The sequence below is a fragment of the Perna viridis genome, chromosome 11 (assembly GCF_037379345.1).
Source record: "Perna viridis isolate PV_CMFRI_1.1 ecotype Kerala chromosome 11, ASM3737934v1, whole genome shotgun sequence".
Taxonomy (NCBI): domain Eukaryota; kingdom Metazoa; phylum Mollusca; class Bivalvia; order Mytilida; family Mytilidae; genus Perna; species Perna viridis.
In genome coordinates this window covers 23,267,981-23,283,407 of record NC_142455.1, presented here as the reverse complement: position 1 = coordinate 23,283,407, position 15,427 = coordinate 23,267,981, and the positions used below count along the sequence as shown (strand labels likewise).

General features: G+C 31.9%; 1 protein-coding gene across 4 annotated transcripts in view; it reads left to right on the top strand.

Annotated features, from left to right (window-relative positions):
* The first annotated feature begins 2,164 nt into the window (after positions 1-2,164).
* The window catches only part of LOC148603419 (deleted in lung and esophageal cancer protein 1-like), a 45,113-nt gene continuing 31,850 nt past the window's right edge, over positions 2,165-15,427 (top strand). The window contains exons 1-16 of one of the 4 annotated variants that reach the window (XM_088551888.1): positions 2,165-2,534; positions 4,179-4,446; positions 4,940-5,093; positions 5,277-5,387; positions 5,944-6,122; positions 6,978-7,207; positions 7,538-7,619; positions 8,440-8,527; positions 8,868-9,041; positions 9,739-9,872; positions 10,192-10,242; positions 11,596-11,779; positions 12,693-12,855; positions 13,470-13,641; positions 14,242-14,395; positions 15,162-15,301. In XM_088551888.1, coding sequence (XP_088408014.1) covers positions 4,213-4,446; positions 4,940-5,093; positions 5,277-5,387; positions 5,944-6,122; positions 6,978-7,207; positions 7,538-7,619; positions 8,440-8,527; positions 8,868-9,041; positions 9,739-9,872; positions 10,192-10,242; positions 11,596-11,779; positions 12,693-12,855; positions 13,470-13,641; positions 14,242-14,395; positions 15,162-15,301 — 2,250 coding nt within the window. In that variant the 5' untranslated portion in view covers positions 2,165-2,534; positions 4,179-4,212. The remainder of the gene's footprint in view (positions 2,535-4,178; positions 4,447-4,939; positions 5,094-5,276; positions 5,388-5,943; positions 6,123-6,977; positions 7,208-7,537; positions 7,620-8,439; positions 8,528-8,867; positions 9,042-9,738; positions 9,873-10,191; positions 10,243-11,595; positions 11,780-12,692; positions 12,856-13,469; positions 13,642-14,241; positions 14,396-15,161; positions 15,302-15,427) is intronic. The other 3 variants (XM_088551889.1, XM_088551890.1, XM_088551891.1) reach the window with 3 other exon arrangements.

Below are 15,427 nucleotides of genomic sequence, written 5' to 3'. Positions count from 1 at the left end.
AACAAAAGTTGGGGGTATTTAGGAGTCACCCTGTCAGTCTGTCTGTCTATCCATATTTCTTGCAAGGGCAACATCTCCTAAGGTTGCACTATACAGATGGGATTGAGGTGCACTGTTTCATACACGAACTGACCCATTTTAGTTTTGTAAAACTTAAAAATAAAAGGTGAAACTTTGTGGAAATATTGATTGTGGGTAGTAGAGCATTCATACATGTATAGGTGAAAGAGGTGCAAAATGCATGCTTTAGGCTATCCGAAAAGATTCAGGTCCTCGCTAGATTGGGTTCTCTTCCCTACATCTACTGGCTGTTCTTCAAAAATGCAAAATTTCACACAAACTTTAAGAATTAAAATCATGAACAAATGAACAGAAAAATGTACACTTCCTGTTTGTTTTTTTACAATAATACCATCCCCGCTTACTTATTCTGGCAGTTTTAAAGTGCCTGATATTTTAGAAAACTTGTTTTTTGACAGTTAATTTTGGGAAGGCACCCAAAATTTATTATGCAAACTGATATATTTTTATTTTGTTACCATGGCTACAGATTTTCATGACAATAGTGTCTCAGATTAGCTTTATTTCCACAAATTGTCATGAAGTTATCTGCAGTGACCTATCTATAATTATATAATGATAAATATGTTGTACTTTTTTTGGAAAGTTGGGTATACATGGTATATGAGGATTACAAAATTACCAAATTTATTAAATTATTAAATATTAAATATTAAATAAATAGATATTGATTTTAGAGGCAATCTACTACTTGTCTACCTCCATCAGATTCAGTGCATTTCTACTTTACACTTAGCTCTATTCATGCATTTCATGAAATGTGCTATCTTTTTAACTAAAAAAAAAGCACTCCAAACAAGAAAGTGGCATCAGTTGATCGCTGAAAAGTCTGTTGAATTGTAGCCTAACAACTAGTTTTTTGTACCTGAAATATGGCATTTAAGGCTAAAAGTATGAAAAATCCTGGATTTTGTCATAAGCATAAGGTTGTATATTAAAAGACTTGATTCTGGATTTCTTTGCAGCTTAATATTTCTAAATTGGGCATTAAATCGTTGTTCGGTTGTCTAACTTATGTATAAAGTGAAAATGAATGGTTGGTTTTTGAAATTTGACACTATATGTGCAGCTAAAATACCAGTTCACACTAAGGGAACTGGCTGGCAGTTTTTTTATATAAATATCTTGGCCTCCTGGAAAATTATGGAAATAAATATTATGGCCACTCTATCTTTTAAAATAAAAAATAATAATTGAAAAAGGAATTTTATGGCCTCCAGATTCTACTGTTAAGTATAATGAGGATAAGAAAAAAACTACTCAAGCCATATAGCATTTCAAAATAAATATTCTGTCCTGACCAAACTGCTACCCCTACCCCTCAGAATGGAATCAATAAATTTTATATAAAATAGTATTTGATTCAATCAGTTTGAACCAGGTCAAACATCATTTTGATCGCAAAAAGTTAGTTTGATGAGTGTCACTCTTGACAAGCTAAAAACAATCTGATTATAAAGAAATTTAACGTTTCTGACATCTTAAAAATGTATACTAAAACCTGAGTACTGGGGTAATCATATGATAAGAAGCTGAGACCTTGGGGCTTGAAAGAATTTGATAAATTTATGCAATGACTCAGACTTTTTAAACATAAATATTTTGATCTTGTAGATGGGAGAAAAAATGTATCCTTTAAAGTCATACCCATCCAAACATTATAATTTTTACATATATGAAAGTAAATATTGTGGTTTGAATTATGCTCAGAATAAATGTTTTAACTGTCAGTATGATGAGGATTAATATTTTAATCAGAAGTAATTTTCCAAGCCCTTACTGCTTAGTGCTTGTTAAAAGTTGGTTTCTATGTATAATCATGTTTTCATCTTCGATAGCTTATTTACCTGTCATGTATAGCTTAGATTACCCAGCAATACTACAATTTTATGTTGACTGACAAGATATTTTCTTACTTGGCGACCTGCCAATAAGAAACAAATTTCCAACCACTTTCATTAATTTGTTAAGATTAGCTAGATTTAGGTTAGACATGGTGTGAATAAGAACTGTATAAAAAAGATATCAAACAACCATTTAACCAAAGAACCTGATCGAGCCAACAATTTGGAAATTTATTGTCATTTACATGTCACAATATCTGAAGTGATAGTTTACAATGAACGCTATTTAACAAAAATGCAAAAATAAATGATGATTTTTAAGTAATAGTCTGCTGTCAAACTGTGATCAGATTAATTGATTTTTGTTTCATGTATCCTTTAAATTTAGCAGGGAATTAATCAACCAGATATTAAAACAGTTGAAAGTTTTCCAAAAAGTAAATCTTGAACATAAAATAACAAAATGAAGGTCGTGGTGGTGCTTTGGTCGTTGAATATTGGGTTGGTATATAGATTACTTTTGTGGTTAGCTCTCCTCCATTGGAGTTACAAATGATCTTGACGACGCCAAACAGAAATTTAAAATAATGTTTTGATTCGTAATTTAAAGTAAGACTAATGCATAAATGGGGTGGTAATTTTACACATGATTCGCTCTATAAATTATATTAAATCTTGTTGAGTCAGAAAAACTTCATCTGAAGAGGGAGTGCACTAGCAGGTGCGCGTTTCCTGGCGTTTCAGTGTTAAGTGAAGAGGCCGCTGCACTTTGTTCTCGCCATTTTGCCGACTTTGATGTTATTGAACGGCGACTCCAAATGTATTCAACTGCCCTAGTTTATTATTTTTTCTAGCCAAGCCCATTTGCTATATTATGTACACATTTCTTTCAAAACATATATGAATGTTAAAATCAAAGGGCCCAATAAGGGTGTCACTGTATGACAATTTATGAAGAAAACTTAAATTAACAAAAATATTCATGTACTCCTAAAATAAAAGTTCAGTTGAATTGTACTTATATTTGCATGATTTTTTTCATTTTATAAAGATTGGATTGGCATAAAATTGACTTAATGTTTGTCAATGGGTATTTTATAATATTGATTTAGTTTGTTTTAAGAAGACACACATTTGAAAATGCACATCTGTCATACCTGCCCAATGTTAGTACAGGGGTTGCTTCTTAGTAAAAGTACATGTACAAAAATCATAGATTGATACATGTAGTTCTTTTTGTAAACACCAAAAAAAAAAAAAAACTATACAATTATTGCAAACACGTTTTGTGCACAGTCATATTTTTTATTTAGATTGAACTATACTGCAATGGTGCATGGTGCTTAAAGCTACTTTAGCTGTCATTTTCGTAATTTTTGTTTCTGTTGAAATATGCCTTAACTTTGAATTATTTCTACTAAATTGTACTTTTCTTGTATAATTTAATTTGATATCCACAAATAAAACACATTAAATACATGAAATAGGTGTCAATACATTATATATATTGTCTTGCAAGACAAAAAGTCAACCTAGATAAAATTTGTGTGCGTTAACTTCTGGTGACTTTAATCCGTGCTTGTGCTGTAAGGTTTGATTCTTTAAAAAAAATAATCTGATCGCAAAGCCAAAGCGATTAATCAACAGCAAGTAAGACCCGTTTCTTTGACGGACTTGAGCCGTAAAAGAAAATAATTCGAATATAATGCATTGAATGAATCCTTTTGTAATTTACGTATAGTGATATAATACGGCACAGATGTGGTCATTAATTGTCATTATTTATTTGAAAACTAATAAAAAAATAGATGAAATGAAATGGAAACAAGACATGTGCTTACCTGTGCATCCGATATTGCAATTTTTAACCAAGGTGAAAATATTTTAATCCAGGTGAATGTCCTGTCGGCAATCAATAATAAGATTAGAGCTATTAATCGTCTTTGATTTAAGAAAAACACTGTTTTCACAATATTTTTTAGGTATTATCTACATTTATTGCTTGAATTGTATTACTACAAACTTATATTTCTTAGAATCAGCAAAATTTAGTGGAATAAAAACTGGCAGCTTAATGAGCTTTAACTATTTTATCCTCCTTAGTGAATTTTACATGTTTTAATTGATGTTCATTTAAAGTAGTTTACTGTAGTCCACAACTCTTTCCTAGATATTGAAACTGTGATAAATAAGATTCAAAGAAGAATATCAAAACTGGAATTCTAAATCCTTTGTTTTCTATACTTAATTTAGAGTTGTTTGATAACCTGCCAATACAAATATCAAAATGATGGCTGCCCTAAAATCCCAGAGTAACCTGTCAGCTAGAGGGGAAGAACCCCCTATGTTTCTTCAGCGACCGTCAACAGGAAAATCACAAGACGTGCGACACATATTAACAAGGACATTCAGGGACTTGTACACTAGAGATGCAATTGGACCAGAAACTGTCCGTAATCTGAATGTGTCTAAAGGTGGAGCTGATCCATACCACTCTAGATATGTTGAATCTTTACAAAAGGTAATTTTTTCATTGAATAAATCATACTTTATGAAAGAGTATAGGTAGCCAGTGGAAAATTAAAAAAGTATATACTTAATATCATGTAATGGTTCTCTTAACTTCAGTTTAAAGTTATACATTTTTTTTTTCAGGTATGTATCATATTACATGGATGACTGCCTTTTTTTTTTTGTGAATTTGCACTTTTCACTTTTGCAATTCTATATTTTACCAGATATTTACCTCGATTTTGCCAATGTTCTTCTCCTGATATTTCTTCTTTCCCAACTCTACAATCACACCTTTCAATGGATTCTGATCAAACTTGGGTACATACTTAGTCCTGATAAAATTCTTCTTAAAGTGCATTGACTTTCAAGGAATCTTTTATTCAGCAAGGAAAATTGTTAAACTTTTGTATTACAAAATTTCAAGAGGTAACTTCTGTATCATGATTCATCTACAATAATGAACCAGTACATACATGCACCACTAATTTGTTTTTGGTCAGGTTTTTGATGAACGACAAAGAAGACTAGATGAAGCGTCTAAGTTGGAGAAGCATATCATGCAGGCCCAGGCCAGGGCAATGTCTGCTGATGAAAGAGAGTTGAATAGAGTCACACAGAGTTGTGAAAACTACAATGATATTGGCTTACCACCAGGTATTTTTGAAATTATGAAAACAAATTTATATTTTCAGTCTATAATCATGTACTAGTAGATTTAATATGGTATTTTGTTTTTTCTTTGAATTGAAGGGTTTATTTGTACAGAAAACTCTAATGAGATAATAAAATGATGAAGGTACAAGATACATTTGTAGTAATCACTGTTTTGTCTTGTAGTTGGTTCACATTTTCGTTCATGTATCGACACTGACTTACTGAGGAAAAACAAACTTCTGACACCAGAGGACTATGTTACAGATGAACCAACAGCCATTCCACCACCTCCTTGTAAGTAGAATTCGGCTTTTGTCAATATATTACTTTTCCTGATTTCTCCTTTTTGCAGATTCGTGTTAAATGAACATAATTTGCAGGTAAGCCAGGTATTCATTTGTTAGTTTTGAAAAAATAAGAAAACTTTCATTGGATAAAATGACTTTAGTTGATACTTTTCTGGAGTTATTTTCTACCACTAAATCGCAAAATTAGTCCACGGCCAAAATGCTATACCTGCTGTGTTTCAAAGTCTGAACAAACTATTTTTTTACAAATAAAAAGCTGTTTTAACATGAATGAAATATAAGCATTGGAGCCATTCCTGTTATATTGGTTTAAATTGTAACAGAACTTCACATTTACCAATAACTAATCACAAACACAGTTTAAACCAACTTTAATATATTTTTGTAAACGCAGCTGTTTCATTTTTCTATGTTTGTATTACTAGGATGTTATTGCAAACAAATCAAAGTGCATTTGGGTCAAAATTTTTAAAAATTGTATGTGCATGTAGTAATACCATTAATCAATAAAGGAGATTATAATTGATTACATTATATTTCAGCTCCAAAAATTCCAAGTTATGCAAGAGAGACTGTATCATCACAGAGACACACTCGAATGTCAGAGGCCAGGGACTTCAGGGAACATTCTCCATTCCCACAAAGGGACATTGATGATATTGCTGGACCCACTTTTCTTTCTGAGGATGAGGGAGGATTAGAGACTCCTAGGCCTGAACTGGTAAATTTTTGTCCAATGCCAATTTTAACTAGATATCATCTCTGATAGCCGTGCTATTATTAAATTCTAGTGAAAATCTGTTAAGTATAATACTAACCATGTTTTCAATTTCAAAATATATTACAAACGACAAAAAATTTACACGCCTGGACATGATTTGTTACAGACAGACAGGCTGATCACTGATCAGCATCCATTTTGTTTTTGTAAGGCCCTACAGAATTTGGCACAGTTTATATGTTACTGAACATATAACTATACATTTGTCAATTTTGTATTGAACTTAAGAGATGAGCAACTGTTTAAGGAGGTTGACCTAGGGTTGGACATAACTCTTGAAATCAGTGATATGTTTGTATCATATTTAATTTCACCAAAGCCTATCAGCATTCATTTGAAGCAGAATGAATTTGGTCCAAGTTACTTTGATGCTTACAATACATGAGATTGATATGAAGTGCTGAATACAAATGTTCCAGTGATTTGTAAGAGTTGTGTCCCTTACTCTAGGTCTACCTCCTTAAATTAGTTGTTAATCTATCTTGTTGAATGAGTGACTCTCTCATCAAGTTGTTATAAGATTGGAAGATGATTGCATGAGATTCAAGGAATATCGATATGCTGCTATCTTTTTGCATATGTGCACTTACAATTGCAATAAAAATGAGCTAGAAATTTAATGGAGTAATGTTTAACATGGATTTACCATATTGAAAGGCTTTTTAGATCAAGTGGATGATGCATTTCATGTTATTTCTAAACTTTATATATTCAAGGTTAATTTTTCTGGAAAATTTGTAGGATTTTTATTCCTGCTAATATTGCAATGTTTCAATTTTTTTAACCAAATTCTAGGAAACAAATGAAAAGAAACCAGCTCATCAACATGGTTGGAAAAAGTACATGACAGAGGAACAAAGGGAGCAAGATAGACATGATCTAGCCACTCTACAATCCAAGGTCAATTACAAAAGGAATCCACGATATGTACCACCATCAGCACCACCTGGTGGTAGAAGTTTGATCAAGGGTCACAACCCTGTACCTAAAGAAATTGGTTTAAAGCCTGTTTCAGCAGATGAGAGGTTAGTGCTGTTCAAAGTAATTGGTCTATGTACAACAATTCTAAAACATAAAAGGCTAAAAAAATGTATGGCAAAAAATATAGCTCTTTTCACATAGTGGGTTTATTGCTGTTTTAGAATCCCTCCCTAATACAGCCCAAAAAATAATAAAATAGACTTCATAATTGTATATGTAGCTACCAGTTTGGGTAAGCTAAACCTTTTTATTCTAATGCCAACAAAGAAGTGATATTGTAATGTACATTTTTCCGTCCACTCATCCAGCATCTTTACATACGCGTGTTACCACCTCTCAACATAATATAATTTCAAGTTGTTTTCTTTTTTCAGGCGTAAAGAACCCTCCCAGATATTTTTGGTGTCACCTCCAATAGTAGTGTTTTCAAATTACAGATCTGGTCAGATATATGAGGTAAAATACAGTATAAGAATCAATGTATTATAGCAAGTATAACAGTTAACTTCATGGGATAGAGTTGGTCCTTCTCTTGATTGACTGATCATTACCTAATGGACTGTATTAGGTAGTTAAATGGACAATAAAGAAAGAGATTTACTTTTTATCAAGACATAGATTTAAATAACTAGCATATTATTTAATGCTTAAATCTTGATAATTGTCCATTTAACTACTTAAGGCAATCCATTAGGTTTAGTCATTCAAACAAAAGAAGACCATTTCTATCTCCTGAAGTTAACTACTTCACTTGCTGCAAAATGGAATTTTTCTTATATCCCAATCTTATCCTTCAGCTAAAGACTTACAATATTATATGCTTGTAACAATGAGTGGAAATTTTGTGATTTTTAAAATAATTTTAACTTACTGCTTCATATTTGATCTGGCCAGCTCAGGCTCTTCTGAAGATAATTCTGATGCTCACATCTCTGAGCCTAAATGCTGAAACACATGAATAAAACACATTTTCCCAGACATATTTGTGTATGCACATTTAACTTGTGAAAGTAATTGTTCATTTGAAATTTGCTATTCTTGGTATTTGGCTTTGCTTGTATTCAGCCAATAGTATTGTCCTCATTGCCCTTACTTATTGAGACTTCCAGTTTTGTTAAAAAATGCTTGCCAAATGAACTCATTAGCAAGTGAAATCTTAGTTAAGAAAATTGGACAGAAATAACTAAAAGTAATCCAGACCACTACAGGCCAGGAGGAAGAACAGGGTGCAGTAATAGGGTAAAGTACTAAAAATTCTATATTTTTTCTCAAATAGTTGACATTGGAACTGAAGAATGTGTCAGCTGTACTGAGACAGTGTAGAGCTCTTCCACCTACAACATCATATTTCTCTATTGGACTTGGTAAGACACCTGATTTTCTGTTCTTTCAGTTAAAATTTTGACTTGGAATCAATGTTAAATAGCAGTTTATACTTGTATTTTATCTGTATTTGCTGATGTAGATGTAGTGAATAATTTTTGTACCAAGTTTTAAGTGGATTTGATTTTCTAGCTTCCTTACATTTTTTTTTAATTGGCAGCCTTTTTTATGACTGTGTTTGAAGTGCTACATTACACCATTTTTGTCCCCAGCAATGCTACATTGCACCATTTTTGTCCCAGCAATGCTACATTACACCATTTTTTCATTGATTTTATGTAACTCATTTTATCACTTATTATCATATGCTTATAATTCCAGGTCAATTTCCTGGGGAGCATGGACTGGTTGCTCCTGGTATGAGTTGTCACTATGACATCAGATTTGCTCCTGACTCACTCAAAGACTATGATGATGAAATAAGAATACAGACCCAGTCATCTGCCCTTATTGTGGTGCCCTTACAGGGCAGGAGGGAGCCACCCAGGCTTACATGTATGGTTATGATTTTTTATTATATTTCCTTCTTTATATAGGATAAGGAGATTTACCTCCCTTTCCCAATCACTGATTGTTATTTATCCTAATTGTAACTGATTACAATTAAAGGCTCTTTTTATTTTGATGAGAAAGGGATTTTAAATTGATATCAATGTTTTTTTTTTATTTTGTATTATCCTTTTGCAGTGATATATGACTTATGATTGCATGATACTGTAAATTTTTATGAATGTTCGCTTCTCATATTTTGCCATTTTTGTCAGATTTTCTGACTTCTCTGGTTTTATCCATCTCATAGCATTAATGCTTTGCCTAAAGACCCTACTTTTTTCACAAAAACAGACCTTGAAATGGTATTAGAGATTTTTTATGGAATTCTTGTTATTTCTTCGGAGTTTTTAATAGATAAAAGCTGTTAAGGCAAAACCTATGTAAAATCTAGAGAAATCTTTTTTCTACCAAAATTTCAAGTGCTGATATCTAAAAATCGAGCGCACTGACCCATCATTATTTTCTACTTATATTGTTGTCCCGTGAAAGATCTAAAAAGAATCACACCCTTTTTAAATCCTTGTTATTCATCATTAAGTCAACAAATTTATAGAAATGTATTTTGATATAATGGAAGCATATAAAGCTAGGTAACATTCATTTGGTTTGCCCTTCATACTATGAATGTTTTTTTTTTCAGTGCCACCTGTTCTGGATGTTGGTTACTGCCTTGTTGGTGGATATCATGTCGCACAGTTTATTGTCAAAAACAAGGGCGGTAATGGTAGATTCTGTATCATGAACAGAAACTCCTGGCCTGCACATAACTTTAAGGTAAGATAATTCAGAAGTGTTCTGATTCATTTTATACCAAGAAGTTCAAAAAAATAATGAAGTCCTCTGTAGATCGAGACTATTTACAATCTTTAGTAATTTAGAAATAACATTCACTTAAAATAACTTATTTAATTTGTCTTCCATGATGGGTAATGTGCTTTCATTAGTAAAGTTTTTTTAATCAAAAACTAAAAAAGATTTTTTTTTCATCCTTAAAAATTCCTCAATGAAGGAATATTATTTATTTGTTTCTTTCCCTTTGATAATAAAATGATATTGTAATTAATTTTCCCATCATTGATAAAAATCCTTATAGAAAGTAAATTGCTGGGTTATGGCCCATAAGAAGTTCAATAACCCTAGAACAGTAAGTCTTTTGTGTTGTCATGTACAGTTTTGTCTTGCTGGTTGTTGGTCATAGTATCTATTTGTCATGAATGCCTGTACAGACACATATACATCTTACAGAATCGCATACTTGGAGCAAAATGGATTATACACACATGTACATGTATTACATCTAGAATCACATACTTAGAGCAAACTGAAGTACACAAATGTATGAAGGTCTTTCATCACATATACATGTATTACTTAAAGTACTTTGGAAAAACTGACAGTAAATAAAATGGTATAACCATTAGCCTTTAAAATTGATATTTAATTAATTTTGTTGTTTTAATAAACGATGTGAATTGTAAAAAGCCACCCTTTCACAGTTTATAGGGATGCGATGTATTACCACGACTTAAAAAAATGATATATTTACTGTAACTATTTTGTGAAACTCCACAATTTGAAAATGTGAAATTTCTGCCAATTTTCACACTATACATGAATATGTAGAGCATGAATTTGTCCATATATTTCTTAAAATTCTTTTGCAAATACATTCAGTGTAATCTCACAGAAGTGAGGATTGTATGGTTTCTTATTCTAACGCATAATTTGCTTGATTTGTTATGAATGTTCAGACTTATTTTACCTATTCAAATGTTAACATACTAAGAAATGATTTCTATTTTATTGAGATATGAAATATTTTATTAGTGCAACAAATTGTGGTTATGATTATAGATTTATACTATGGTAGAGTTACAGTAATTTAATTTAGAGTCACAAAAATGTTTATGTATAGCCTCAAACATCCCTGTAATACTGCACTAGTACTATTTTGTCAAGCGATGTGGTACTGTGGTGCTACTATTTATAGTCATAGTGTTGCTGTCATGAAAAAAATGTTTAATTGTTTGATTCAGCATGTTGCATGTAAAATTGTAGTCACAGGCAGAATTGCCACACAATATTTAGAGCTTTTCCATGTGTGACCTAGCAAAATGAGTGAAAGGGTGTTATATGAGTTATTATCACACATCTGATATTACTGATACAGTTGATAACATGTACACCAGGGAGTGGGGATGTTTTGGCATATGATATTATTTTAATTATGAAGTTTGTAAGGTATGAATTGTATCATTTAAATTGTATACATGTGATTTCATTGTGTTTTATATCAAAACAAGTTCAAAGTTGTCTCTGCTGAAACAGTATCAATTTAACAAAAAATTGAGAAGTAAAATTGTTGGTGTGTTATTCAAAGTATTTATCATTTTGAAGTATTGCAACAAATACATCTATTGTAAAAAAAATTGGCAAGGCAACATATTTTTGGTTTGTAATTAAGATACTACAATATAGACACATTTTATCTTTTCAGTCTGTAGTGACCAATGGAACTGTTTCTATGTCTCCATTTGATGTGAGACCATCTGTCCTTGAGCTGATGAAAGGAGAGACTGGAGTGATTGAGGTTGTTTTCAGCCCCAAACAAGTTAGATCTTTCACACAAGAAGTTACCCTAGTTTGTGACAACTGCCATATCAAGCATTTTCTTCTCAGAGGTATGGGTAAAGACAATATGACATACACAACATCTCTTGTACATTTTGCATTTTACATCCCCACTGAACATGTGAGAGTATTTGAACCACTTTATCCCTCTATCAATCAGTCATTCTTTTTCTTTTGTTTTAATTCTGTCTTTACTCTCTTGGCTACTTTTAAACAGATTTTAAATTTTATTGTAATGAAGCATATGTTGAAAGCAATTTCAATTAATTGTTGATGTTAACTTCCAGTAGAACTTGTATTGTTAGTGATTTGTGTTGCAGCCTAGTATTTTCTTATTGTTAAGTGTTGTAGAGCAATAGATAGAAATGATAATGATTGCAAATTACAAAGTAGAAGGTAGCATATTTTGAGCAGTATTTTCAGGTCTTGGTCATACATAGACCAATGGAATAATTTTATATTAGATGACTTCATATAGGCTCATGCAAAATCGTATAAGCTCAAGGTAGAAGTGTACATTCTAAAATGTTCAGTGGTTTAGTGAAAAATGTGAAATCTGTAGGAGCTGTAATAGGTGAAACAGTCAGAAAATGTACATATGACATCAAATGCTTTCAAATTACATTTACTTAAACATTCCATACTTTTTTTATATTAAATTTACTTCATTTTATTTCAATGAATAATAGAAGTGAAATTAGGGCAGTGATAGATCCTTTTGTGGGAAGGTGATGAGCATGCTCAATATGTACTTCCGTGATGTAGGGGTTGGGTAGAACAAAATAATTTTGGTCATGGAAATGTATATTGAGGATGCTCATTGATTATCCTACTGAGTTATCACAAAATGGTCTATCATATTTATGTAAAACCAAGAATATGAATGACATGAACAACCATCATCATTGAAGTAAACAACACAGGCACACAGACAATAACCATAAAAATAATTATGTTTTTAAGGAGAGGGACAGAAAGCAGGTGTAGAGTTATTGTCAGTAGAGAGAGGTACATCAGATCCTGTCCCTGGAGAACTAACAGACAATACAGCTCAACATTTGATTAGATTTGATGACCTGAATCCATTCACATATACTGATAGATCTATCATTGTCAGAAACCCTACGTCAGTAATTTATACTTTACTGTTATATGAATATGAATACAAAAACTTTATTTACGTTCAGTCCAAATAATAGAGAACATAACCTCTAGTGAGCTTTTAACCAATTTAACATATATATCAAATACAAAAGACATGAAAAGCATAGAGACGGCACATGCAAATAGGTATGCAACGGTTAAAAGCAAAAGAACAGCAAAATACAAACACATGTTAACATAAACTACACAAAACATAAAAACATAAATTGGCAATAAAACAATAGCACAGTAACTCATCACAATTTACAAGACAAACATGGACAATATTTTAAGACAATTTCGTGCACACACATAAAAGATATAGGCATACTAAGACTGTTATTTATTCTAGCTAAGAAATTTGAACAAAAGGCAGGTCTTGTATGAAATGAATTAGCAAACAATGCCACTCTAATAATTTACTTACTTACTATTCTCTTGATCTGTAGTTCACCTACCCAACTTGTATCCTAAACCATACTTGAGATTTATTTATTGTGTACTCAGTCTATAGTATGTAACAGACTCAGTACCTATGTACTTTGATTTGCTCTTTATTTATGTAAAGAGAATAATGATGCCTCTCCATTGTTACAGTCATGTGTCCTTACCATTCCAATGGAACATATATAAACCTGACATGACTGAGGAAGCTAGGAGACTGGACCGTGTTCCTGATGTTGATTCAGTATTCAGTGTACACCCACCAAATGGAACGCTTTCACCTTCAGCTGAGATGGAATTCAAAATTACATTTGCTCCTCCTATTGTAAGTTTGACATTTAATGGGAATATTACATTACTCATATCTATGACAGTGCTATACTGCATTTTACTTGTCTGTCTGTCTGTCTGTCTCTTTTTGTTTCTTTCTTTGTTAGTTTGTCCATCCATCTTTAATGTTGTTCCCAGTGAGATTTTGTAACAATTTTTTATCCCTTCCAGAGCAGAATGATTTTATGTATTGGTTTGTTGAATAACCAGTTGATATATGTTCTAGTGTATAATGAACTAGTTATTTAATATTTTGGTATTATGTGTATTTTGTTTTTGCATCCACTTTGTTTGTCTGACATATCTATGAGTTGTTACATGACATTTTTCCGCTGTTTATCTGCCTAAGTTTAAAGGTTCTGAGAGCTTTATTTCCCCAATCATGTATGGGCTGAAATCAGCTTTGGTATGGGTCTCCCTTTCAAAATGGAAATAGATTTTTTTCAGACTGACCACCCCACCCACCTTTGCAGTATATAAGAACTGACACCTTGAAATTTAAGAATTTTATCATACAGTAAGTATATTGTGTATCATCATATCTTTGTTGTTTTAATCTCTTTATAACTTTGTGATGTATACATCTTTATTTCAGGTGAATGAGTTTCATAGTGTACTTCATCTGCAGTTACAACAAGTTCCTCCCTTCACTGAAAATGGATCAGCTAAATCCTCCAAGGGAGGTAACTCTGACAACGGGGATGAAGATAATGATGATAATGTATCAGAAATTATTCTGAATAATGATGGTAAGATTTCTTTAAATATTCTGGAATGCCACTTCAAATTATCATAATTTTGTTTTGATCTTCTTGCTCCAAAATTGATGACCATTTTTTATTTATAGGTTGTTCCCTGCCATTGATGTTAATGGAATTTTATGCTTTGTCTTATTGTATCTCTTCTATTGATATTGAGGTAGAATTTCAAAAACCTGAGAAAGAGAGCAAACGCTTCACCTCACTATCCTGATATTTACTTAAAATTCAGAACTGAAATTACCATTACCAAAAATGTGACTTGGTCTTAATTTGAATTAGAATTTTTAAAAAATTGTATTTTGAGATTTGAATTCTTTTTGCTTCCTATCAAGAAAATAAGAATTTATTATGCAATTATGCTATGAAATAATTAAACTACAATTAATAAGTCTAATGCAACATTTGTTGGAGTTTCATTGGATAACACCGAAAATTTCAGGACTTCAACTCCACTATTGACAGTTTCAATTTTTAAACACATTTGCAGATTTATTTTTAAAGATTTTTAATCGTTTATTATGCGGTTAAATTAGAATGGAGATAATCATACTGTAATTGAAGATTGTCATTGTCTATCTAGATTTGATTGTGGCAAATATACATTTACTGGCTCAGCTTACGTATCGCCTGTAAACTCAATTGGCCACCGCCAAATCAACAACTGACACCTCTAAATCATCAAATACAATACAGTTATCTTATGATTTTCTGATTTGACAATATATTGCACTTGCTACTTGTCATTTTTCTTTAGTAAAAGAAAGTAGAGATTACACCGCTATGGAAGTAGAGGTTAAAGGAAGCAGTATACCCCTCAACGTTGTCCTCCATCCCTATGCTATCTACATACCAGGACAGAATCTCGTGGGAACTACAGTCAAAAAGTTGTTTGCTGTAAGTTAATCTGTTTTATTTGTAAATTATACCCCTCAACGTTGTCTCCATCCCTATGCTATCTACATACCAGGACAGAATCTCGTGGGAACTACAGTCAAAAAGTTGTTTGCTGTAAGTTAATCT